This window comes from Ambystoma mexicanum, chromosome 2q, assembly GCF_040938575.1.
Source record: "Ambystoma mexicanum isolate Mex_15411 chromosome 2q, UKY_AmexF1_1, whole genome shotgun sequence".
Classification (NCBI taxonomy): domain Eukaryota; kingdom Metazoa; phylum Chordata; class Amphibia; order Caudata; family Ambystomatidae; genus Ambystoma; species Ambystoma mexicanum.
The window spans coordinates 1,202,601,118-1,202,628,383 of NC_090924.1; the positions used below are offsets into that span (position 1 = coordinate 1,202,601,118).

Genomic DNA, 27,266 nt, shown 5'->3' on the forward strand with positions numbered 1-27,266 from the left:
GGGCCTGTGCGAGTGGGGTACGTGTATTACTGGGGTTCGCGGGAAGTTTCACATGCGATTGGCCCTGTGCGAGTGGGGTATGTGTATTACTGGGGTTCGCAGGAAGTTTCACACGCGATTGGCCCTGTGCGAGTGGGGTACGTGTATTACTGGGGTTCGCAGGAAGTTTCACACGCGAAAGGGCATGTGCGAGTGGGGTATGTGTATTACTGGGGTTCGCGGGAAGTTTCACACGCGAAAGGGCCTGTGCGAGTGGGGTACGTGTATTACTGGGGTTCGCGGGAAGTTTCACACGTGATTGGCCCTGTGCGAGTGGGGTACGTGTATTACTGGGGTTCGCGGGAAGTTTCACTCGCGATTGGCGCTGTGCGAGTGGGGTACTTGTATTACTGGGGTTCGCGGGAAGTTTCACACGTGATTGACCCTTTGCGAGCGGGGTACGTGTATAACTGGGGTTCGTGTGAAGTCTCACACGCAATATAAGCAGGGTACGTTTATTTCGGGGGTGCGCGGGGAGTCCTACACATGAATTGGCAGTGTGGGTCCTCCCAGGTGTTCCCTCTACACCCTCCACAGCCCCTGCAGGACTACCCTGCACCCCTGGTCATGTCCCGCAGCCCATCCACCATGGGCATGCCCCCCAGGCAAGCCACATGTCAGCTTGCACTACTGATCATCAATTTATGTCCCCCTGCACCCCCACCCCCCAGCAGTGTGGGGCACCTGCCAGCAGGCCGCCACTCATGTCCCCCTGCACTCCCACCCCCCAGCAGTGTGGGGCACCTGCCAGCAGGCCCCCACTCATGTCCCACTCATGACCCCCTGCACTCCAACCCCCCATCAGTGCGGGGCACCTGCCAGCAGGCCCCCACTCATGTCCCACTCATGTCCCCCGGCACCCCCACCCCCCAGCAGTGCAGGGCACCTGCCAGCAGGCCCTCACTCATGTCCCCCTGCGCCCCCACCCCCCAGCAGTGCGGGGCACCTGCCAGCAGGCCCCCACTCATGTCCCACTCATGTCCCCCTGCCCCCATGTCATGACGATCCTCAATCATGGCCCTTATGGCCAGCCTCCCCAGCCCAAAGACCCAACCAAGTATTGCATCCACCCACATAGAAAAGGCAAATACATGATACAACCCCAAATGCAAGTATGTAAATGAACACATGTCCGTCACAAACACACAATGGGTGCAAGTGAATGTGAAAACCCATATCATGACATGCATGAAACCAATGAGATAATACCACACATTGAAGTATGAAGAAAAAAATGTATTAAACACAACATGAATGTAATTAAAAGAAAACACACAACAATGGGAATTATTAAAGAAATGCTGCAAGTCCGTAAAAGAATAAAACAACAAGAAATCATAATCCAAAGAAATCCAAAAGAAATGGTGTCCAAAGTCACAGTCCAAAAAGCAAATCCAAGGGAAAAAAGAAAGTGAAATCCATTGCTCCATGGTGAAAACAAAAAAAATGAGAATAATCCAATGGTGAACTATGTACAAATGAACAATCCAGGGTCCATGAGCCCAACAGATGAAATTAAACCTACCTAAAATACTACCTAATAAAAAACTATATGCAAACATTTGGTGCATTGTTCAAGCACAACCAAAATAAAAAAGAAAAGGAAAGGAAACCTAACACTATCTAACTATATACAATGGCGGCGGGCAAGTCCTGCGGCTCACTCTGTGGTGTCCCGGGCCTTGGCATCATCGAACTCCATGTCGATGTCCCGGAGGCAGGCCTCTGCACTGGGCCCGAGGTCTCGCAGGGAGGCACTCATGGCCTGTTCCAACTCCCTGCGAGTCGACTCGAGGCACTCTGCCCGCCTCAATGCCCGACGCATGGAGAACTCCGCCCTGACCATGGTGAGTCGTGCCTCTTCTGCCCGCCGCCGCTCCACATCTATGCACTGGCCCAACCACAGCCACACGGAAGACACATCCATTCCAGGGTCCTCCTGCCCTCTGGCCGATGCCTGCCCCCCTGATGTCTATGGCCCCGAGCCATCATTGATCCCACCTAGAGCCTGCTCCTGCTGCTGCTGTCCATGTGCCCTGTCTGATGATGTCTGCACATCCTCCATCAGCTGGTCTCCAGTTATGGTGTCCACCCCTGCTGGACCGCCGACTCCCGACTGTGGCAGGGATGGGATCTCCACCAAGCTGGCTGTGTTGGTCAGGCCAGGTCCACAGGGGGCCTGGTGGAATCTGGGCCAGAAGACCCCAGGGAGAACGACTGGCGCATAGTCTCCACAGAGGAGGAGAGGTCCGCCAGAGTGCGCGTCACATGTAGGAACCCACCAACCAGGGCCACTCCCAACAGTGCCACGTCGCGACGCTGCTCTTCGTGATGGCGTGCATTCTCTTCCCAGGAAGAACGCACGTCATCACAGATGTCGGAGCCCATACGTTCATGGGACCCCTCGTCCGCAGGTAGTGGAGAGGCAGATGACATGGCACTCCCCCTTACCTGCGGACGGGCCTGGGACAGGGCCTTCCTGCTGGTGCATGGTGGTGCAGTCACAGGGTCAAGGACAGGGACATGCACAGGCCCCTCCGCGGTGACATGTGCTGCCTCCTGACCCTGGCCCTGGACTGCACCATTTGCACCAGTGGTACTACCCCCACCAGGCCCCATGTGTGGCTCAGTAGCGGGCTCCTCCTCCTCTGTGGAGACCACCAACCTGGATGTCTCCATACCATCTTCTGCTATTGCAAGCCCCTGTGGGGGCTCACCCAGCCCTTCCGCCACAGCCGTAGTGGCAGACGCGGCACCAGCCCCCTCGCTCCTGGATGATAGCAAGTCCTGGGAGGGTGGCTGGGCCTTGCGTCACCGGCCAGTGGAGGCATCCCCGCTGCTTGGCTCCACAGCGCCGTCTCCGCCCTCTTCTTCACTTGACGCTGCATAGAGGGAGACATACAACACAAGCATCAGGATACAGTACACTATTCCCCTAGACAGGAAGCAATAACACATGAGTGGCAGTGTCTAACATCACTTCCATCCTGTCCCTCCACAACACATGGGTGAATGCACGCAACACACATGCATGAACAGGCATGGCGCCTGCAATCAACATCAGCATCCATGTACAAGGGCCTCTATTAAACAAAATGTTGCCTTCAAAGTCACATGCATCCTGGCTCACACTGATCCCATGCACACACATCACTGGAAGGTCATGCATCATGCCTTGTACACCACAGACACAGTGGATAGACACAGTGCATACAACGGTGACTGCACTGCATGAGTGAATCTATACATCATCACGGACATGTGTCATGAATCCATGGCGTATCGAAGTCACAGACACACTTCTCAGACACACACACATGTGCACCATACATGTACATGACAGCAGCACCCATCCCTCACACCCCCACCATGTGCAAGAACAGACACTGGCATGCTTTCATGTGTGCATTTGCCATACAGCTCCCCATGTAGCATTGGAACTCATGCACCAACCATGTGGTTCGCACATTACTGGTCTCACATGCCATGATGTCCCTGCATACACACATCCATACATGGCCCATGTCACACATACAGGCAAGTATCAGACAACCAGCACACTGCAACATGCCCTGTCTCGCACACCAATGCTTGGCCACTTACCGCTCAACTCCCGACGGGTCTTCCTCTGAAGAATCTGTGCGTGGAGCGCTGGGCATACGTGTTCCAGGACCCTCATCTGGATGTCACCCATGCTGACCCGGCCCCCCTCCGCAAGGCGCCGGGCCTTGTGGAGGGTCCTGGACCTGAAGTCCTCCTAGCGCTTCTTGACGTGCTTGATGTCGCTGGTTGCCACCCCCGCCGCGTTGATGGCAACCACTACGTCGTCCCAGATCCTCTCCTGTCCTTCCTTGTTGGCGCATGATGTTCCGAAGAGGGCATCATAATGCCCCAGGACATGCTCCACCAGGACACCAACTTCCTTCACACTGAAGCTGGTGGCCCTCTGCCTCTCTGGCTGGGTGGAGGCAGGCGTGGGTGGGCAACTGGGTCCTGGGGCTGGGCTGTGGAGCGATGGTATCCCAGTTGGGAGTCTTCTGTTCCAGCAGGGGTCGACACAGCAACTGGACCCCTGGCTGACGTGCAGGCACCAAATAGCAGGGCACGTGGGCAGCAGGCAGTCAGGCAGCAGCAGATGGCAGGTGGGAGCGTGCTCGGGACTCTGGGGGGCAGGAAAATGGCCTTCAGTGCAGGAGCGTGGTCTTCAGTGTGTGTACGCGTGGCCAGCTTTATACGGAGTGAATTGGCACGTGAAAAAGTGCACGTCAGTGTGAAATCCGAGGAAAGGCCCTTAGCGGTAAGCGCGTCAGCACACGTACCCGATTTCATTGGACCAAAGGCCCTTAGCGCGTAAGCGCGTCTGTGACGTATCATGCACGGGCATTGCCCTGGCACGGGTTGAAGATCCCATGTGGCTTTCCATTGCTCTGTACGTGCTTTTTGTGGAGTGTGAGCGTGTGTTTTCCAGCCATTGGGGTTCACACGCTATTACTTCACAGCGGGTGGGTGTTGGCTACACGTTCTTCTACACACAAGGCAGAAGGTGAGTGGTATCCCGCTCGCCTAGGGCCAATCGAGTGTGAAACTTCCTGCGAACCCCAGTAATACACGTACCCCACTCACAAAGAGCCCTTTCGTGTGCAAAACTACCCGCGAATCCCAGTATTACACGTACCCCACTTGCACAGGGCCCTTTTCGCGTGTAAAACTTCCCACGAACCCAGTAATACACGTACCTCACTCAGTATATACGTGCTTTTTATTTGTGCACACTTTTGGAATGCGCAGGGACGCTACCACCTGCCTTCGTGTGGCAGACGTATTTAGGCCTGTGCATGTCTTTGCCCGTGCGTGGGTTTGCCCTATCGATTCCATGAATACGTGTGGTACGCGTGCGTGTGGGCGTTCAGTGTACTTCCCAGCAGTACTTCCCCAGTTACGCCTTCTTTTTCACGCGTTGTTCCCCATTCCGCGTGTTACGCCCCGTGTCCTGTCCCCTTTTTGGTGTGTGCGCGGGCATTGTGCGCTTTCCCTGTGTGCGTCGCGCACGGTGTTTGAGCTGTTGCAATGATGTGTGCGCCCGTGTGCGACACGCTCGGGTTTGGTGGAAATCGCAAGGAAAACATGCGCAGGGACTTCCATGAATCGCACGCATGCACGTGCGCCTGTTTTTTCAAGCTTGCGCCTGCTTGCTCCAAGATTTTCGGCGCACGTTTGTTCCATGAATCGGCCCCTAAATGTTATATTCTCTGGGGGTGTCTGATTATTAAATAAGCTAATGGAAAGACTTGTCCAATCAGGAAAATGTGATGTTGCATATCAAGAGATGAGGTTACATGAGGCAAAACACAGGGGAGAAATGGATCACTCTCTCCAACAAAAAGACAGATTGGATTATGATTAGCATCAAAGCTGTTTGCCACACTTCAAGGGTTCTGAGCTGGGAATATCTGGAGAAGCGGAGAGAGACTGCATCAGGTGGGGGCATATTTCACCTGCACATACCAGATATGTGAGGCGTAACTGATGCTGATTCATGCCATTAACGACTGATCCAAATGGAGTATGAACATTCTTTAAATGAAGTGCTATCTGCCCTCTCGACACCATTTGCATTTTTTTTTCTGTTCAATCCCAGAAATGGTGGTGGTTTCGGAAGGTGATCAAAATAGATACATTACATAGGAAATGTAAAGTGCATTCTCGCTGCATGTAACATTAATTGAGATGCTAAATCAATCCAGTTTAAAATACATTTCTGAGTTGTGTGTGCAATGATATAGATAGCATTTATGTGCATTTGTTGCACAATTTGAAAAATAAAACACATGCTAATTAAATTGTATTCAAAGTGTTTTTAAATAAATAGTTAACATGGGGCTCTGATTTGAAGATGGCCATAGCAGAGCCAAGTGAAGGCTTTTCTTGATAATGTGTGTTATATAAAGTCCATAACTATTTAATAAAGAATGGGTATGGCGAGCGAGCAAGTTTGTGAAGTGAATGTGTTTTTGATTTCAAACTGATGATACAGTGTGATTGTCACATGGAGTATACTGGCAGCGTCAAAATGTGATAATAGAACAGATGAAGCACTTCTTTTTTCTACTATCAGAATAGTGGCATTCTCAAACTGGAATTTTGCAAACGGAGTATACAGTTTTGCTTTTAAAAATGGCAATATATTGTGATTATGTCAAATCTGGAGTATATATCGAGTGACATCTCTGTTAAACTGTGAGTATATTGGACATGTCATTCTGGAAGTACATTAAGATTGTGAGAACTGGGAATATACTTGAATAACATAACATTGCATTTACTAGATTTTAAAATAGTATAGTGTGAATTAAATCTGATTACATAATAGCACAGCATTAGTATTCTATAATTGTTCAAGAGGAATCTGGGAGCATGCTGCAGTTGTGGAAAGTAGCAATATACTGGTATTGTATACACTGGGAGCATATGGAATTTTGTATGTGGCAGACATTTGCAAAATGGAAATATTTTGGGAATCCTTATCATGTAGTATCCTGGGATTTTTAAACTGTGAATATACTACTGTTGTCAAAAAGGGGATTATGTTGGAATTGGTATCATCAGATTGTACTCGAATTATGAAAAGAGGGAGTGTACCGGGATAGTTACACTGGGAGTGCACCACAATCCGTAAAAGTGAGAATATACTGGCTTTGTCAAACTAGAGAGATGCTGTTTTTGTTAAACAGTGATCGTCCAGAGATTTTAATCTGGTAATATACCGGCATAATCATACTCGGGGTATTCAAGGATTGGGAAGACCAGGAATATACTGGCATTGTGCAAACTGGGAATTGAACCCTTTGCGAACACTGCGAGTTTGCCAAATGAAAGTACTCTGGGGTTCTCATTGTGAGAATTTTATGGGGGCGTTAAACTGGGAGTATGTTAGGACTTTCAATCTGGTAGTTTACTACGATTGCCAATGGTGAGTTAACTGGGATTGTCAATTATACTGTCATGTTCAAACTGGAGGTATACCCAGTAGTATACTGGGACTGTAAGGCTAGGAATATACTGGTATTGTCCAACAAGATTATACTGGGTTTTCAAATTGGTATGCTATCCTACATTTGTCGAGATGGAATTATATTGGCATTATGCATATTGGTCATATATATTTGTTGGAAATTGGCATACCATGTGGCAAGTTTATCAGGATGTTTCTGACTTTGCCAACATGGGTTACATTGGTATTTTTGAAGTATGCATTTTGTGGGTTGAGACAAAGAGACAATATACTGAAATATTGCAAACTGATAATTTCAAAGTGGCAAACAGGAAACTCCAAATTGGGAAAATAAAAGAAATGCAAAACAGTAAACTATCAGTATGAATCACTTGCTAATCAATCGATCTTCTTTAAAACGTCACGTTGAACAAATGATGAGATGTGCAAGTACATTTAATTATTGATCTCTATCCTCATAGGGCATTTGAATGTGTACCTCATAGCAGCAGGTACGTTCAAATGTTCGCATTCCCTCCCCCCTTGTACAATCAGTTGGTAATTCAGCACATTTTAAAGCGCACCTCATATTTGAAAAAGTGGATGTTCTTTTAAATGAGTAGTAAACAAAGACATCCCTCTAAACCAGTTAGGAAAACGTACACAGGGGAGGACATTGCTGATAGGGTCATTTCTGACATTGCCATATATTTATTTTTGGTGACTGTGGCCAATTTTAACAAATGCATGCTTTTTGTCTAATGATTCTCCCAAACAAGATTCTTGTTGGAAAGCACATCCTGTATTGGTGTAGTGGTTCTTCCTTTGGCTGCTCACCTTGTGTTGCTTAAGAGACTTCCTCTTATTCACACAGTGGGAAAGAAACGTGGCCTGCCTTATGTGAATATAACATGTTGGTAGGTATAATTTGTGTCATTCTAGCTTCTCCAAGCATCCCCTCGATTTTGGTGGTCATGCCTGTTGCCTGTCACCTGCCTCCTTTTACTCTCCCAGTTCTTTGATCCCCATCAGTCAATACATGGTGCAGTAAATGTCCTGCTCCCACTTCAGCTGACTCCTGTGTCACTGCACACTGATTGTCATGTCCTTCTCCCTGTGATCCTTACCATTGCAGTGCTTCTGCTTGTAAAGACTGGAGGCGGGCATATGTACTTCTGCCCACTACATATTTGGGGAAGAGGCACAGAGCACCCCAGCCAAGGTTCTCTAATTGGTAAAATGAACAAGCAACCAAGTCGGAGACTCAAGAGATGTGATGCAGGCTGGTTCTTAGGCACACTGAATACCCAAGTCCCCACAAAGGAGCGCCCACACACTATGTTAAGTGCTTCCCTAGACATTGTATATATTTATTTATTTATTGCTTTTGTTACACGTCCAAACCCAAGAGTATCACAGTGCTGGCCTTTTATAAATTGACATAGATTTAGATAAATCAGGTTCAGATGAATACATACAAATACATAGCACGTGTTGTACACAAGCAACCCTATTCAATTAATGGCAATACTATATACAATGTTATGTGGTGCCATAGTATGACAACATGACAACATCATGAAAAAGGCACAGATTCAGACCTGACTTGAAGGCTCCACTGCCCCCTCCTTAAACTCATAAACCATGTCAAATCACTAGAGTTCTGCATTCTCATATCTACATTAAGAATAAACCTACGTTCTACCTCCTCTCTCTTCTTTAGAAAATTAATAACTGCCTTCCTGAAGAGGACAGTTATCCAAAGACAAGTGGTTTCTCACTTTTGAAACACCCTTTTGGCTAATATCAAAGACAGTCTTGGTGCTTCATGGAAGAGAATCCTAGATATAGACGCTCACCTCATCAATAAGATAACACACAACATGATACAGTATGACCATATGATCTCGACCATGAGAGAACAACATTGGCCTTCATCACTGGGAAGACAACCTACATACCCTACAAGGGGATGTCTAGGCTGTTGGATTTCTGTTGGCCTGGAAAGTTGGTATAATTGATAGGACAGCCTTTATAGTTCCCCATTTCCATCATCACCAACCTTACTTGCTCTGAAGACAAACAGAACATCATCATTCTGATCGTCACAGGATTGACAAACAAAAACTGAACAATAGGAAAAAGCAAAAATAAAGCCTTCTCCAACTCTATACTGAGAATACAGTCCCAGACTGTCCCCTCTCTCCTTGAATATGCAAAGTCTACCCCGAATATAACCCTATGGGATTCTTCCCATTGTTGGAGGTTAATACTTTTCCTCGTTAATCTCTAACATACCACCGGTTTATTTATGTTAAATAAATCTATCGGTTGGAATTTTCTGCCAGAACTCGGTTTTTAAAATGGCGTCTGTGTTCGTCTCTGTGACTCCTAAACCAAAGGTTGAGCCCTGTGTTCCACTTTTGGCGGGCTTCTGTACAGAGGCCCTCCAAAGTGGTGCCATTCTGTCTGGGTACCACAGAGGGTGTGGGAGGGGGTTTAAGCACCCTGGACTGAGTTGCCTTGCCAACTCAAGTCGCACTCTGGTGTGATTGGCCCAAGTGGTGAGCCACCCCGCTCACCACTTAGTGTGTTTTGTTTGACAGCTAGGCTGAATGAATGGGGGTTTTCTGCATAAAAGCAGGGCTTTTGGGACTGGATCTTCAGAAGCCGCCACAGGACCTAAGAATCCGACGAGGGTAAAGCTGAGCCGACCTGCAACGACGACACTTCCGGTGGAGCCCTGCTGAACCGACTCACCACTTCCCGACGACAGAGGAGATCTCCCCGCCGGAGAGTCTCTTCCCCTGACTGGTGGGAACAACCAGTCCCCTTTGCTTTTTCTTCATTCCAGGACGTAGTGGTCGAATTGCCTGTGCAGAGCACCCCGGCAACCGGATAGCCACTACCCCTGTACCGCGACCAAAAGGTGGTGCCTTGTGATGGAGCACTCCGCGGCTGGTCTCTTCCCTGGTGGTGCAACGATCTTCAACTTTCCTTCGACGACGAGATCATCTCTTCTCTTGACAAAGACCCGACGTGCATCCACCACCAGGAACAACTGCCCCCGCCGGAGCTGTCTCTCCACAAACAAGGTACTGTGTCCGCCTGGCTTCCCTTGTGTCGGTTAGCGTGAGGTGTCTGAATCCTCGCCTCTCCATTGGGTCGCCTCCAAGCGTTCTCATCTCTCTGTTCTGAACTGGTCCAATCTTTCTATAACAATTTGCAACAAAGACTCGAAGTGCATTTCCACTGTGATCTTTTTGGGACATATCGCCTTGCCTCTCTCCGAGTGGGCCTGGCCTCTGAACTTTGTGATCTAAAGTGGACCCTGCCTTACTTGCCTTGCATTTGTTCGTAAAAGTGTTGGTACCGAGTTAATTTCATGCCCCACCTTTTCTCTCCCGTCCTAACGAATACTAGAGTGCCATCTAGGTTAAAGCATTCACCTCTGTCTGCAAATAAGTGGTGCCGTTGAACCTAGACTTGTCGAACTATTGTTAGGGGGATTGATTTTTCTTATAGTAATTGTGATTGAAGTGTTTACCGTCTTAGTGCCCGAGTGTTTTTCATAGATGTGTTTTATAAAAAAATAACTATATATCTTTACACCGAAGCCTTGTTCCGTGTTTGCTTGTTCTACTGTGTAAATTGCCCTATTTTGTATACTCCACATACTGCCTAACTCTTCTTGAGGGAAGTCTGACTGCTCAGCCACAGCTACCAAGTGAATCTGTGTGGTACAGACTGCTACCAAGTGGGTTTACTGCCAAACACCTGTAGTCCTAAATCTTTTGCAGTGGTCCCAGAGGGAACTGCACAGGTTTCCGCCTAACACATACAACCAAAAAAGGACAAACATTAAGACCAGTCCCAGGACATGTATTTTAATATCAACCCCCCCCCCCCACAAAGCAATCTGCTGTATTCACACTCCCCGATAACTTTGTATCTTAATCCCAGAGTTTTCTTTCCCAGTACACGCCCACACCCTCAGTGGAGTGTGTTTTCGATTGTGTTTGAAACTGTATGCAGTCAGAAAGAGCGAGTGAAGCTTGCAACATACTCTGACAGCACCTTCTGGAATTCCAGATTGCAAGATACAACATAAATATGTTTCAAGGAGTGCGAGTGTGCCTCTCATTTCTTTAGGACTTTGTAATATCTTATTATCCAATAACTTTAATGAAACATATGGGATACTTCTGTATTTGCTTAAACCATCATGCTTGGCTGTCAAAATAGTATTTTCTATAACCATATATAGTTTATTTTCGTTGGCAGAAGTTGCAGGCATACGTTTAGTGGTTACCGAGGGGAACAGGCCCTGCAACATGACATTTATTGCTAGCATGCCACGTAGGGTAGCAAGAAATAGTTCACATTACTGTCATACTTAATGTGAGACACTGTAAAAAGGTTAATGAAAACAGGAAGGTCAAGAGTAGGCCTGTACACTTCATGAGGTATTTTGCAAGCAAAATTAAATTCAAGACAATTGTTGTTGCATATGTTACAGCACTATGATAAATGATGCTATGGCAATACATCATATTTGCCCCCCCACAAACAATTGTTACTCAGAAACAAACTCTGCTAATACATTCAAACCAAGAAGGTTGATGCATAGAAATAGTCTTGAAATTAGTGCTTTCAAACCAATTACGTTGTTGTCAAAAGAAGGATAGAGAAAATGCTTTCACTGCACGCAGTTGGTTAGACAGTACAGCACTACCACTTTCAGAAACATCATGGGGAGCAGACAGAGAATGCTTGTTCTCAGGTTCTTTCTTTTAAGATTGTCACTGTCCTAGTCCGGAAAGGTCTTGAATCCTGGTGATATAATGGAATACAGCTAGCATGACTTTCTGCATATAATTATTATTATTTTTAAATGTTTTATGCGTGTGCTGTCTTCTGCAGATATTTTGATCACATAGCTAGACTGGCATCTCCTTTCCTGCCAGAATACTGTACTGTATGGCTAGATTGCTTGTTTTGCTGCTAGAGAATCATGAATTATACAGTTAGATTAACTGTTCTCCCTTCCAAAAGAAGTGCATTAAATTATGGCATGGTATGATTAAACTAATGATCTTTATATTGTAGAATTGCATCCAATAACCTGATGACTACATAATTGGCACATACTATCAGTACATATTCAGATTAAACCTATTGGGTAGTTTGTAGTTTCATGAAAACATTTAGTTTTCGTGCACTAAGTTCAACTTATTTTTGGTAGTGTATCCTTTTTTTCGGTGAATGGGAGTCCACCTAATGTCCACTTCCCTCTCTTTCTCTGACATCTCCGCCACAAACACATTTATTTTTAAAAGTCGCACCAAAAATAGGTTGAACTAAATTCCAACCAACTAAACGATGTTGATGAAACCACAGATTCTGGTCTCAAATAGTGTGATTGAATAGCTGGATACGGTCTTTCATTCTCCTTCCAGAGAGGTTCACTGTATAGTTTGATTCATTAAGCAACACAACGTTACTACATATTTTACCACAAGAGACTTTCATTGCCAAGCTAGACTACCTATCTTACTGCCAGAGAATCTTTTTGCGTGGCTAACAATTACTTATTTGCTTTCAAAGAAGCTCATAGCATAGTACAATTAGTTCGTATCCTACCACTAGAGAAGCTCACAACATAGCTACATTTACTATCTGTTCGCTCCCAGAGAATTGCATGTCAATGCTAGAATCATAGCGTTATTATAGTGTTTTAGATGAAAACTATTTAATTTCACAGATAAATCAATTCTCACCCCACTCTCACAGCATCTCGCAGAATACCTAAACATGTTCTTACTTTGCTGCCTGACAATCGCATTACCTAAATAGACTTATCAGTCCTGCTATGGAGAGTGTTACGTTCCACCAACTCTGGGTTAATCAGTTGTATCATTAGTATATTTGCTGCAGTCTAACTTAGCTCTATAGGCAGACCCATTCTGCTGCAGTTCTCTAAAATTAAACTTCTGCCACAGCTAGGTATAATTTTCACTGCATAGATCTATCTGCTGTTTTGGATTACCTTTCCAATGCTAAGTTAAATCAGCATTGTATTACTCCCAGTCTACTTACCACACTTGTTATACCTATTCATGGTCTTGACAAGGCAGATAGAACATAACCAGACCCTGACATAATCCGTTTTAGTTGCAGTGCTAGCATTCCAATCTACTCACCAGATTCATCTGCCAATTGAACCCCTTTTGACAACATCATACGCACTATACAACCAGTATCTTCCTCTTAGCCAAACCTACCTCTTGCTTAATCAAATAACCTGCCCTGCAACAAGACCCATATGCCTGTGGAGGATGCCACTCGCACACCTGTCCACGCATCTCCTGTCCTAACTGGTTCTTCTCACAGTACCAAGACAGATGTATTCATAGAACACAGAAAGAGAGCATGATCAGAACAGTGAAAAGAAGAATGAAGGATCTGAAGTCTGCCCTGTCAGCACCCACACATCAATCAACAAGCAAGAGCCTTATTCTCCTCCCCAAAAGATCCAATGGCGGCTCCGATCTTCAGATTCCTTATCAAACAATTACTAGCACCCATATCTCACAACTATCTCTTGTCTAACACCAGCAACATATTCTAAGATAAACCAACTTAAAATATGATCAACCATACCAGCCCTCATACAATTGTCATGCCAGCCACAACATCTACACATCTGGCCAGATTGGGTTTTAGAAATCAATCACTCCTGCACTTACCATTGATTATGCCTTGCAGAACGAAATAGCATTCCATAATAACACCTCAATGTAACCCGAACGACAAACCTCACCACATGCACAAGTAATGATCCTTTTGTATAGCAGACGCATTAGACAAATTCACTTCGAACATCACACCAATCTACCCTCAACAACCTACTTTCTGGACACAAACTAGAGTGGTCTGCAGTGGTTTGTCACCTTATCAGCACCAGGCTCATCGCCAAACACTTTGATATCCCGCCACCTGGCCGACTCCCCAGAATATTCTTGCCCCTTCATATTTCAAAACCATAACCAAATACCAGCTAATTTCCCTTAGCTTCTCAACACATCCATCGAGCAAGAGATCACCTTGTTGCCTTCAAAACTGCACTTATTCAACTCCTTGTAAAATAAACATGATAGACAATGTAACCTGTGCTACTACCATCCTACCTAGAAAATAGCTTTCATTGGCAATCCTGGAAAAGAAAATATCACATGCCAATAGTTCTTTGAATATGTCACCATCAAAAAACTGCTCTATGAAACCCATCATCATTCAGCACTATCAGTCATCAGAAGTTACTGAAGAGACTACTGTGCATTGGGATTAAGGGAACGGCCCTATGCCAGATTGCCTCCTTCCTGATTGGTGTAACAGAAAAGACAGTCATGGCCTCCTTCAAATCATGTCCCCACAACCCTTCAAATCAAAACGTCTAACCAGTGTCACTATCCTCTACGGCCCTACACCATGTCACTGGAAAAAATGTGATGGAGCCTTGATTACCCCGTGCTTACTGTAAGAACGCTTGGAGTCACAATGGACATCAAATTAGAATGACAGGTCCAGGCCATCTGGGGCTGTATCCTCCACCTCGGCATTTTACAGCAGATCGTGCCCTACTTGACCTTCACACACACACATGACCTTGGAAGTTACTTCTCTGTTACTATCAAGATTTGATTATGCCAATAGCCTCTATCTTGTATTATTTTAATACCTGCTCAAAAGACTACAATGTTTTCCAAATTGCAACATCCAGACTACTACTCCAATTGGAAAGACAAACCAAATCACCCATTCATAAGCAAGGGTCATCTTCAAAACTCTATACATTGTTCAATATTCCTACTATGACTAGGTCCTGGAATCAGTCAGAAGTTCATTCTCAGACTACATATCATCCAGCAGACCAAGATCTAGCAACAACTCACTAGAAACAGTTTTCAAGATTCAAGCTGACATAACATGGAGTTTCCACTTTTTTTTTACCTCCTGGTGACTTCCTGATGTGCTTTTTTTGCCAACCAAGCCTGCAAAAAAGAAGACCTCCCAACACTCAGAAACCAACTAAAAATGTGACTCTTCAACTAACTCCCACATAAGATCACCATTTTTTTTATTCCAACTTGCCTCATGCTTTTTCTCTCCACCGACCATGATAATGCTTACATGGGGTTGACAAAGCAACAAAACGACAACCTAGCAACTACCACCAAAACATCTATGAAGCTGAATTCCTGCCTCACCAGCTGATGCATTAACTCCCGGCAATGGATCTACTCCTTCTCACCCCCCACTACACACCGTACCAAAAGTGTTGGCCCACCCAACTTACCAACCACCCTCTAAATCCCAACCTTGCACATTATTCCACATTGAACGACACCGTACAGATTGTAGGGATACTACCAAACTATGACTCATGCTACTCTCTTCTTCTCCATTAAATGTTGCCTCATTTGTTGGCAACAATGAACATTCCTTACACCTTTCATTCCTTGCACCCTCCGACCTCGATTACATACTCCCATATGACTGTGCCAATCCCATAGAAGCATACCAATAGAAAAGGATCCGGTAAGATTTGATCCGCACACATCAATGCTGTAGGTTTTCCCATCTGCTTCTCCCACTATCCAACAAACAGCCCCGCTCTTCTCTTGCAGAGGGACATCCGGTGAGGTCAACAAAGATGGCAGAAGTGCAGTACACAAGGAATTATTATTATTACGATTATTATTATTATTATTATTATTATTATTATTATTATTAATTATTATTATTATTATTATTTTCTGCCTGATAGGGAGAAGTCTGTAATATGCTTGACACCTAAGTATAATTCATTGTAATCATTTTATGCTTTGTGAACGCTTGATGCACATTCAAAAGCTAGATATGAGAATGTATTAACCGCAGGTATTTGCATCTTCATAAGTTATCACAAATACATAATTGTTTAATTGTGATGCCAACATTTTGCAACTAATGCTGGCAGTCTTGAAGCAACAATTGATGATTGCAAATGTCATTACCTTTTAAGAACTGGGCTCTGACAGGCAATGAAAAGGCACATGAAAGGCAAGCAAGAGTAACCTGTAACTCCTTTTTTATCACGTGGTTGCACGTTTTTTCTTTAATACTTAACTTGAGAAAGCTACAATTTTCTCTGCAATTTGGATTATTGAATTACACAAATAATACTAATAATAATAATAATAATAATAATAACTATTATTATTATTATTATTATTATTATTATTATTATTGTTATTATTACCGGGAATGTTAACATGGGAGCTATCTTTGCATCACACATAAATAAACATAATAATACAAATATACAAATTACATATACTACACTAAATAAATACATGCACAGCCACGACAGAAGTACTTTATTAACTTTTCATATTCTAGTTCTTAAAAAGTTAGTGGAAACATATTGGAATTTAAATGCAAAATGTATAAAGAAATTTACCGAGCTATCCAGGTACCCGTTTCCATCAGTGTCATAAAGACGAAACATAACTAGAAGATAAAACGGAAATGATTAGACAGAGCGAATGCAGTACAATGCATGCATTGCAATTACTAACACAAATAAGCTATGCGAAGGTTGGGTTTCCAATGCATGAAATGCATTCTTTTAATTATTGCATGTATTTATGTGTTGAACAGTTGTACTGAAAGCCAATGGACTGCTGTAGAAATGAAGCAGTCATAGAAATAGTCAGGGTACACTCATTAGAACATGAGCAAAAGAAAACAGCGGGAGAAGTAACAATCTTGTGTGACAACGTGTTTTTAACAACTAGTAGTGCCAGAGTGAGTGGGAGAGAGGCCATTTTACTTCCACTGGCGCACGCTGCACAGGACTGGGTTGTACTCGCAATACCTTAATCAGCCCTACCACCAGCAGTGAATCTCCTACCAGCCACTGCACAACTGTCACCGCTGAAACATTGATATTGCCCCACAAGTGTTAACGATGACAATCCCCAGAACTAACTCCCAAAAAGAAAACATATTTACACAAAGTAAGTTTTTGGTGCCTTTTGAATGTGGGCAAAAAGAGTGCAGCTGCTCAATGCTAGCATAGTGGTAATGCTGTCTCTGGGCCTCTGGCTGTCGATCATAGATGAGAAAAAACATATTCAGTGTTAATTTTTCATGCAGACATGTATCAGCACAGTTTTAGGATGTGGAACCTTTTGGTGTGGGGCATGTGAAATATCACTCTGCGGCCAAAAAGTTCTCTCTACCATGGACTGGTGAAGTAGTAGACAGATCATTGATTACATGGCTCTGACCACACACTTGCGTTCCTTCCCTTTTCCTGCAGACATAGGAAGGTCCCAATTCCCAATTTATCTATGGTGTACTCCGGCATGCAGTTTAACTTCAGGCATCTTTCCGTGTGGAGGTTTATGAAGGCAGAGTGCACAGTGGAGTAAACATCTATCTGGGAGATGATACCGGTGGTGGAACAGGTGTTATGCCACTGAAACCTACAGCTTTTCTTCTTTGCTTCTGCCAGTGGGCATACAATCCCGACGTGAGCTGGTAAGATAGCTCAGCAGGTTAAGACATCGCTGCTGAGATTGGTCTGTTGGCTACAGTTTGCAGGTTTGAATCCTGAAAAGTCGAACTTAGACTATCATCCTTCTGAGGTTGCTAAGAGTACCAATATTGGTTAGGCAATAGTAATTGTACATAGAGATGTTCTACATACAAAGCTTTGGCCAAAACACTATAAAAATAACACATTATTGTCATAGTTACCCTGTCTGCCCTACAAACTGGCAAGAACATGCATGTCCTTGCTTTGTTCATATTCTTCATATTGTGGTGACATGCTTCATAGGTTTTTGCCATCCTGTGACCGGAAATGTGTCAGTGTCCTTGAAGAGCAACTCAAACTTTAGGCGAATCCACAGTACGGGTAAGTTCCTGTAACATTTGCATCACTTCTACCAGATGCCACGTCATATCTTGAGGATGGCAATTGCCTACCACTGACATTCTATTTTTCACATATGGGAGCAGTTTTGTGAAAGCTGCAATGCCATTATGCGTCATTGAACAGTTCACAGATAACTATTTGGCCATTTGATTATGCCAAAAAGGATGCAAATGTTGTCTGTTGCATGCAACAACATCTTGAGGAGGCCATCAAGAATCTTAGATGTCGCGGTGCATCACTCACTGGGGCCCTGCCACGAGTCTACGTGTTGGACTTTTTCCAACAAGATAAGTGCCAATGACATGGTCGGTGCTCTGGATACAGTGTGGGTGGTAAAGGCCATGGTATCAAACATGCCTGGGAATCCAAGTATAAATTCAATGAAATAGAACTGTGAAGACCTCATGGTTTAAGATCTCAGCTACATGTAGTAGAGGAGAACTCTGAGAAACACCCAATGGAATGAGACAAAGTTAAGATGTACAAAGATGCACCAATGCATCAAAAGGACATCTAACGGTGTGAATTACAAAGGCATGAAGAAAATACAACAGCTGTGCTCAGCACACTACCAGAAATAACAAAGGAATGTTCTTCTTGTTCATCATAATGTGCTATCCTCTTGTTGCTTACACCACAAGAGCCAGCAATCTGAAGACTAATGAAATTAAGATAGTTCAATTGGTTAATCACTTGTGTATCCATGTGTGATATGCAGTCAGAGGATTAAACCCCTGCTAGGCTAACTGTGTCTTTCATGAGTAATAACTTTGTGTGGGTAATCATGATTGTATAATAAATGTAAAGTTATTTTGCGAATGAGCTTGATAATTATAAATATATGATTATTAATATTATTATTATTAGTAGTAGTAATAGTAGTAGTAGCTACTAACAGCAGTAGTAGCACTGCTGAAACACTACAGCCCATAGACTTGCAATATCATCTGGGAGGGGGCTTTCCTCTTCGATGTCTGTGAAGGTGTCTGGCCAGTGGTAGATTGCTCTGGATGGGCATTCCTCCTGAGAACCTCCTCACTGGTGCGACCCAGAAAGGGAGCAGTTATCATAGTCATCTTCTGATAGCACAACCTTGGTTCTTTGGTCTGGTTTTACAAAGTATTTAATTCCAAAGTTTTCTACGGTTCTCATCTTGAAACTGATCTGCTAATCCCTTCCTTTTCCTATGTCTAGAGGTCCAGGTATCCCTCTCAATTGAACAGGGATTTAGCTTGTCCTTTTCCCGCTGTCCTTTCTGGGGATAGTGCCTAAATCCGGAGGTGCCTGTTGCAGACTTTGACTTGGGATGGTACATACCATCTGCATGATGCCTGGAATTTCCTAGTGGTGGTTCTTGCCCTTCCCTCCTGTTCTTCTAGGTCAATCTAGGTTTCCTAAACCGTTTTCAAACAAAGCTGACTGAAGACATCCCTCTCTTTAAGAGGAAGTGGTTCAGATGATTGTTTGACTTGAAGTGTCCGTACGTTGCTGGGTGTTGGGTTTGACCCAGTGTATATAAATCATACTGGGGTTGTGTCTCTAGATCGTAGGTCAGATGAAAATACCCAACACAATAGCGGGGAAGTTCCACTCAAAGGTCCATCTTCTAAATCACTGTCTACTTACCTAGAATTTAATAGGTGTAAGCACCCTATATGTCATAGGAGTTATCCCAAGGAGTCATCCTCTTTGGTAGGTTGGTATGCCTGTTTGGTCAGCAATTTAAATATGGGTTCCTCTCCTCTCCTCTGTTCCTCTCCTCTGGTTTTATCTCCCAAAGAATGTGGGTGGCCTCTATATCGGAATCTGGCTGATCCAACTTCTGATATTACATCTGATGGTGTCTGCCACAAATAAACACTCTGGAGGCTTCTTGATGGTTCAAGGGTGTTTATTCAAATGATAAGGATAGGTTGGCTGTGGGTCTTGTGGGAGATCTTTAGGGCTTACTAGGTTCTTAGGACAATGTGGTGCTAGGGCCATCTTTCTCTGACTTGACTGCCATTGACTTTCCCCTCCTCCCTAGCCCAGGCCTCCATAACAGGAATGCCATTGCCAGATGACATCTCTATGTCGGTTTCAAAGGGTTTGGAGTTTTGTGTCGGGACAGCCAGTCCCCTGCGCACAGGTTCAGTCTATGTTCTGGGTTTTGCCTGCAGCCTGGCATATGGGTTGTCCGGGAGCCAAAAGTCCGGGGTTCCCAAAAGGTTTGGTACTTGGTGGGGTGACAACCCTTTTTTGGTGTGGGCGCTGGCAGTTGTTAGTGGTCCAATTGTTGTAAGCTTCTTTGAACTTGCATGAGAATTATTGACACCTCAGTCTTAATATCTTGTTGCACATGGTAGTTTAATGTAATTATATAACATTACAAGTCTGGCATCTGGTGCCATGTGTGGTGAAATGAAAAAGCTGACGCGCGTTTTGACCGTAGTCTTTATCAAGGCAGAACTTTGGTGGGCAGGCTCGCCGTGGAGCAGGTCGGCAGGTCACCCTGAAGAGGGTGCTGTTGCGAGCTGGTTAGCTCATCTGTGTCTGGGTGGGTTAGTTTCCTCCGAGTGGGTACATCTCTATGTCTCCTGACTTTCTAGGGCAAATGGTGTTGATTGAGATGATTGCTACGTTGCTCCGTAGGGGCCTTCTAACTTTCCCTCTCCTTAGTATTGTAGGAGAGGGTAGGGGCGCTGCATCCTTGCACATTCTACAACTGACTTGCATCACATGCACGTCCCACCTAACCCTCTCCTACACTGTGTCCCAATATGTTCACCTGCCATGGCTCTTCTGTCCCTCTGATGTTACATTCTTTCCTTCCAACCTCAGCACTTTGATTTTCCTTCTATTCTCAACTCCTTCTCTCACTACTGCTGTAGTGAGAGAAGGAGTGATGGGGTGATGTAACACTGAATGATCTCTTTAATACACAAGGAGTAAGTAGTGAGCAAACCAATTCAGCACAGAAATAATACTTTTGTGTTGGTTCAGATCTGGTAGCACTGAGGTTAGAGGTTTCCCCTGCACACCCCTCAACCCCCAGTAGGTAATGTAAAGAGATAGGAGGGGAGAGCAGGTATTCAGGAATGGCAGAATTCAAACAGAATGGCAATCCCACTTTCCCCCAGCAAACACAAGAGAAAAACAGAATTGACAGTCAAGCTGTCAAAATGGCCTTTAAAGTTATCTTTAGAATGGACTGGGCAAAAAACACCAAATATGGTCAAAATTACAGAAATTGTTATAAATTCTTATGAGAGCCACTTTGGATAGTTGCACACAAACACAAGCAATGAGTTAATCCCAAGAAAACATTTGAAATCTTAAAATTCAAATCGGAAGCAATTAAAAGCTTTTTTACACGTGTAAAAAGTTCCCAAAACGAAAACCTGTGTCAAACATTTCACTGTGCAATATTCGCGGTGACGGGAGCGAAGGAAAGCTGTGGATGTTAGCTACAAGCAGAAGTTGAAATTTTGTTTCTATCACCAAAACGGAGGAAGTTACAGAAGTTTACAAGAGCGCACTTTTAAAAATGACAAATGGGTTGCTTACACTAGAGGATGACTATGAACAAAACAAATACCACACAGGAACACAGTCACTTGATCAGGGTGACTGCCTGCTAAGGAAACTTGCCTTCTTCAGATGAGAAAAGGATCAGCACAAAGATAGTTTTAACAATACTAGTTCTAGACGGAAGATAAGGTGATTTGGAGAGAGGTTTCAGACAATGCAGAGATACTCCTAAAAATACAGGTTCTAAATACAAGATAGGATGGGTCTAAGATAGGGCTAAGACTATGCAAAGTACATATGCTAGTGACACAATTCTTTCTATTTATACTCACTGGATACGTTTTTAAATGGGACCGTTAATTCTGGTTAGGGAATTGGTTCTGGGTTAGGACAGACGGCTGGGCACATCGGACTGGGCAGTGTCAGCAAGGCGCTCTGGTCACAGCATGGCACAGGACTGAACTGGATCTGCAAGGAACTCTGGTCACAGCACGGCACAGGACTGGATCAGATCTGCCCTTCTTGGTTCTGAGGATATTTATTTTCAGCAGGCAATCAGTAACAGCACAGCCTGGCTGTATTATGTTGCTTCCCCTTAGGCATGTGGGGTTCTGTTCCGGAATTTGAGGCCTAGCTGAGAATGGTTCAGCAATGCAGTAGACCTTTTGCTTTGCCAAGTTTCTGGAGTCTTGAGCAAGGAAGGTGTAGAGTTCAGCAGCAGGGTTCTCCGCCAGCATCAGGATAGTGAGTGAATCTGTCTGTCCTTATGTGTGGTGAGCTGTCTCTATTTATCCTATGAAATGACATCATAAAGGGGGTGTGAGGGCTGGTTTAGGCAAGCTTGCCCCTTTGAATGCTGATTGGGTCAGAGTCTACTCTCTGCTCTGATAGAAGGAGAGAAACAGAGTGTCATCTTTGTGGTGCAATTTTATGAGGCTGAGAATCCACCCCTAGCCCCTGGAACACAAAATCTACTTTTGGCAAAATACATATTTACACATGTGCAACCTACATAAGAATCACATAGACAGATTACATATTTTACATAGCAGATACTCCTCAAAACCCCATAGCTGTGGGATCTTGTCTCTGCTTTTCACAGAATGTTGCACTTTTCACTAGGAACACAATGACCAATTCTTAAGCAAATTTCTACAAGTGTGCATGTTTAACGTTGGAATAAGTGTATAAAGTTTCACATTTCTAGCAGAAACTTATTATGCATAAAATCACATTTCTTGCCATTGCTGTCCAGAACATGTCACATAGTTATGGCGCCTCTTCACCCGTGCAGCCGGAATTTAACTTACCAACTCTGTTATTTTTATATTTTTCACAATTTTAAATAGTAAGTTATCAGTCTTTTTAAAATATGTTCTTTGTCCTTCTTAAGCAACAAATGGTTGTTTGGCTCCACCCCTTGGTCTCTCCCTGGAAGCCCAGGAGCCATCCCCCATGTATGCTCCTTGCAGAGGCCATTTATGACTGTCTTCACACTTCGAATTTCCTGCTGTGCAGCTTGTTCCTTTTTGTCATGATGCATACCCCTGGGGAACCAGACCAGGTCCATCAACCCCGGAAGCAGGCATCAAGTTATTTTGAGCAAGCCTTAAAACCCCTGCGAGGGGCTGTTTGGGTGCGGTCCTGGCGCCTATGGTGCCAGACTTATATGGAGAGTCAGTCCTGGCGCCATAGGCACCAGGCTCATAGAGTAGAACTTACCTGATGCAGACCATGCTGCAAGCTTACTTGATGCAGACCATGCTGCAGAGCTCCAAGCCAAATGAGGCTTTGAAGGGACTATTTTAACTAGGGACTATTTTTTACTCGGGTGGGCCTGGGGAGGAATACTTACCTGGGACTACTATGGAGGCTATTTAAACCACACCCGAAGAGCAGCACACGCTTCGCGTTATTCTGCATCCAGCAGCGTAACGCTCACCGTGCCTGCAAGCCTGCATCCAGTCTTCTGCCACGCCCGCCTCGAGCCTGCAACTCCTAGAAAAAGGGAGGAACAGAAGGAGAAGAGGTTAGAATAAGAGCAAAACCTTTGATCCTTACCTGAATTCCAGATCCACCGTGCCTTCGTGCTGGAAGAAAGAAGCATTTTACGTGCACTGCCTCGCCTGCTGCAGCGCCGCGCTGAACTCACCGGCCTTTGCAGCGTCCTCACGATCCACTGCATCCTTCTGTACGATCCCGTCGCACTCTGGCACCTAAGGGGAACACAAGAACAGCAAAGGTGAGCCAAGGGAATAAACAGAGGCAATAGTAACTACTCCCATAGACTTACCTGATTACCTCCGGGGGTACTATTCCTCTTCACGGGTCGGCACAGTCTCCATTGCATCCTCGCCGTACCCCAGCCCCTAAGGGGAACAAAAGGACAACAAGGTGAGACGAAGGGACAAACAAGGGGAACTCTTATCACCACAATAGACTTACCTAATTTTACAGCTGGAGGTATTATTCCCCGAACTTCATATTTTCTCTACACACCTGAATAAGGGAGCAAGCCACAGGTTACATTCTGGCCTTATTTTATTGAACTCTGTAGGATAAGCCAAATCCTTACCTGAACTTCGTCAGCTACCACAAGGAAATCTTTGCTGGGGTCAAGCTGCAAACTACAAGGAATCGGAAAAGAGTGAAAGTCAGACATGTGAACTCTTACGAACTACATACTTTTCAGAGTCAATATTGTTCTGGAACTCACCAATTCCTTCGAGCCAGTGAAGCAACTGGTTATCAACGCGCCCCTGCGCTCAATGCAGGATGGAGAGCTCATCTTTTCAAACCATCAGGTGAGACTATAAGAGGGGACATCAAAGGTGATCTGTGGGGAGAACAGCGGGGGTGGGGGGATTTACGCTCAACCCCACGGGTGGTTATTTCCCTTTCTCAATTTACAGAAGAATATTCCTATGGGCCAAGCAAACGAAGCTACGTGGGCCAGTCCAGTAAGTCATCTCGGCCCTACGCGTCACATTGGTGGAGACTGCAGCTGTCCAGTTCAGATCGACGCCTCTGTGGGAGCCAGGTGAGCGTAACAGAACGCAAAGCCTACCCACAAATTCCCACCCGGGCGTTATGGATACCTCAGAGACTGACCAATTGGCCCAATTACAAGGGGAACTGAGGGCTGAAGTGCATTCCGCCTGTCAAGAAACCAATGCTCTTAGGAGAGAACTGATTTTGTCAAAGGAGCGAACTGATGACCTTGATAGGCAACTATTACAAAGCCAGGCTGGACAAGCACCCCTACCTGGTTCCGGGGAAAATCCAGCTCCTGTGTTATCGAGTAACCCTGTGCAAATAAATCTACCAGGAAATATTCCATTAGCCCCACCCGAACGCTTTGCCGGAGATCCCAAAAGGTTTGCCGTGTTTATGAACCAATGCTGCTTGCACTTTTTATGCAGACCTGGAGCCTTCCCAAACGATCAAGCCAACGTAGCCTTTGTATTGTCATATCTCAGCGGCAGTGCAGCTGATTGGTCAATTCCACTAGATACTCAGGATGACCCAATTCTTCAGGATTTTCAGGGCTTTCAAACTAGCATGGAAAGACTATTTGCCCGGCACTCCCAAGGACAGGCCCTGGATGACAAACTTTTTTTCCCTACGACAGGGTAACCAGGACCTTCTATCCTACATCGCGACCTTTAATAGGTTAATAGTGGAAACTGGATGGCCTGAGGTTAAACGAATCACGTTATTTCTTCGAGGGCTTCGAGGAGAACTCAAGGATGTCTTGGCTCAAGTCGTGAACCCACCTCAAGACTGCGCTGAATATATAGACTTAGTGGTCCAGTTAGATCACATACTTCAGAACAGAAAGGCTGGTCGAGCTAAGTTTGAGAATCGGGTGTTGGGCAAAACCCACGCTAACCCCAAAGGAGCAGATGCTTCAGAACCCATGCAAATTGGAGGGGGTAAAGGACCCTTAGCCCAGAAGGAATGAGAATGGATACGGCAAATGCAATTGTGTCTATATTGTGGAACTTCTGGACATTTTCTATGGGATTGCCCAGTAAAACCATCCAAGAAGGCGGTAGGAGCTGCTGATAATTTCCATATGGAGTCAGACTCGGTATACGACCACGCCCGACAAGCGCAGAGTCCGTTTGCCGAGCTTGAAGGAGGATACTCAGAACTCGCATTTCATCATACCAATGGTCCTCGTAGATCCAGGGCAGCTATTGTGTATGCACGCAGTAAGGGCATACATTGATAGCGGGGCCTTAGGAAACTATGTGGACTATGAATTGGCTTCCAACCTCTCTGCTGAAAAACTACCTCAGATGTCATCACCACAGTCGATGGAACTGAAATTGCCTCTGGGCCTGTAACTCATTCCACTGCAGTGATGACACTATTGGGTCAGGATGGGCATCGACAGACTATTGTTTTTGATCTAATCAAATCCCCACAGTTCCAAATAATACTGGGGATACCTTGGTTGGAAACACATAATCCTTGTATTGATTGGCGAGAGAAGAGAATAACCTTCCCGGATTGTGCACAAACCTGTTACCCAAAGAAAAATTAGAATGCAGGCCTGGCCACAGTAACCACAGCAGTCATGCAACGATCTCCAGAATACCAAGAATTCCAGGATGTCTTCCAAAAGGAACAGGCAAACACCTTACCTCCTCACAGATCGTACGATTGTCAAATCGATCTCATACCCGGTACACAACCACCTTGTAGCAGGATCTATGCCCTTACGGAACCTGAGAACCTTCACCTACGACAATACATAGACCAGTACCTTGCCAATGGCTTTATTCGCCCATCCAAGTACCCTGCATCTTCAGCTTTGTTCTTCGTGCCCAAAAAGGAAGATGTCCTCAGTACGTGCATAGACTACCGCGTATTGAACCAGATAACTGTTAAGAACCGATACCCATTGCCTCTGATCCCTGAACTACTAGACCAAGTGAAGGACGCGTGTATATACACTAAATTAGATCTCCGGGGGGCATACCATCTGGTACGTGTAAAAGAGGGCGACGAATGGAAGACTGCTTTCCGCACTAAGTATGGGTTATTCGAATATCAGGTGATGCCTTTCGGGTTGTGCAATGCACCAGCAGCCTTCCAATACTTCATGAACGACGTCCTTCGTGAACTCATTGATGTTTGTGTTGTTGTGTATATCGATGATATTCTAGTATACTCCTCTTCAGAATCTGACCATGTGAAGCACGTCCGAGCAGTCCTTGAGAAATTGCGCCAGCACAAACAATATGCAAAACTAGAAAAATGCGTTTTTCATGCCACAGAAGTTGAATTCCTTGGGTTTATCCTGACCCCAAAAGGAGTCCGAATGGACTCACGAAATGGTGGACGCAATCCTTAAGTGGCCATCACCAAGTTCAGTTAAAGAAGTACAAAGCATGCTCGGCTTTGCCAATTTCTACCGCAGATTCATCCCAGATGTTTCACATGTCGTACATCCCATCACAGCACTCTTGCGAAAAAATTAACACTTTATGTGGACTGAAGAAGCTGAAAATGCCTTCCAAGAGCTTAAAGCGAAATTCACGCCTGCACCTGTGTTAAAGCACCCGCGCCCTGAACTTCCATACCAAGTGGAAAATGATGCATCCAGTCTAGCCATGGGAGCTGTCCTGTCTCAAAAGGTCCTTGAAACTGGCCAGCTTCACCCAGTAGCATTTTGGTCCAGAAAGTTCTCGGCACCCGAGTTAAACTATGCGGTTACCGACAAGG

The 27,266-nt window shown here is 45.0% G+C and overlaps 1 protein-coding gene across 1 annotated transcript in view; it reads right to left on the minus strand.

The window, feature by feature from the left end:
* Positions 1-27,266, minus strand: part of DGKB (diacylglycerol kinase beta) — a 3,560,883-nt gene that overhangs the window by 2,880,560 nt on the left and 653,057 nt on the right. The window contains exon 7 of the mRNA XM_069648599.1: positions 16,536-16,585. Coding sequence (XP_069504700.1) covers positions 16,536-16,585 — 50 coding nt within the window. The remainder of the gene's footprint in view (positions 1-16,535; positions 16,586-27,266) is intronic.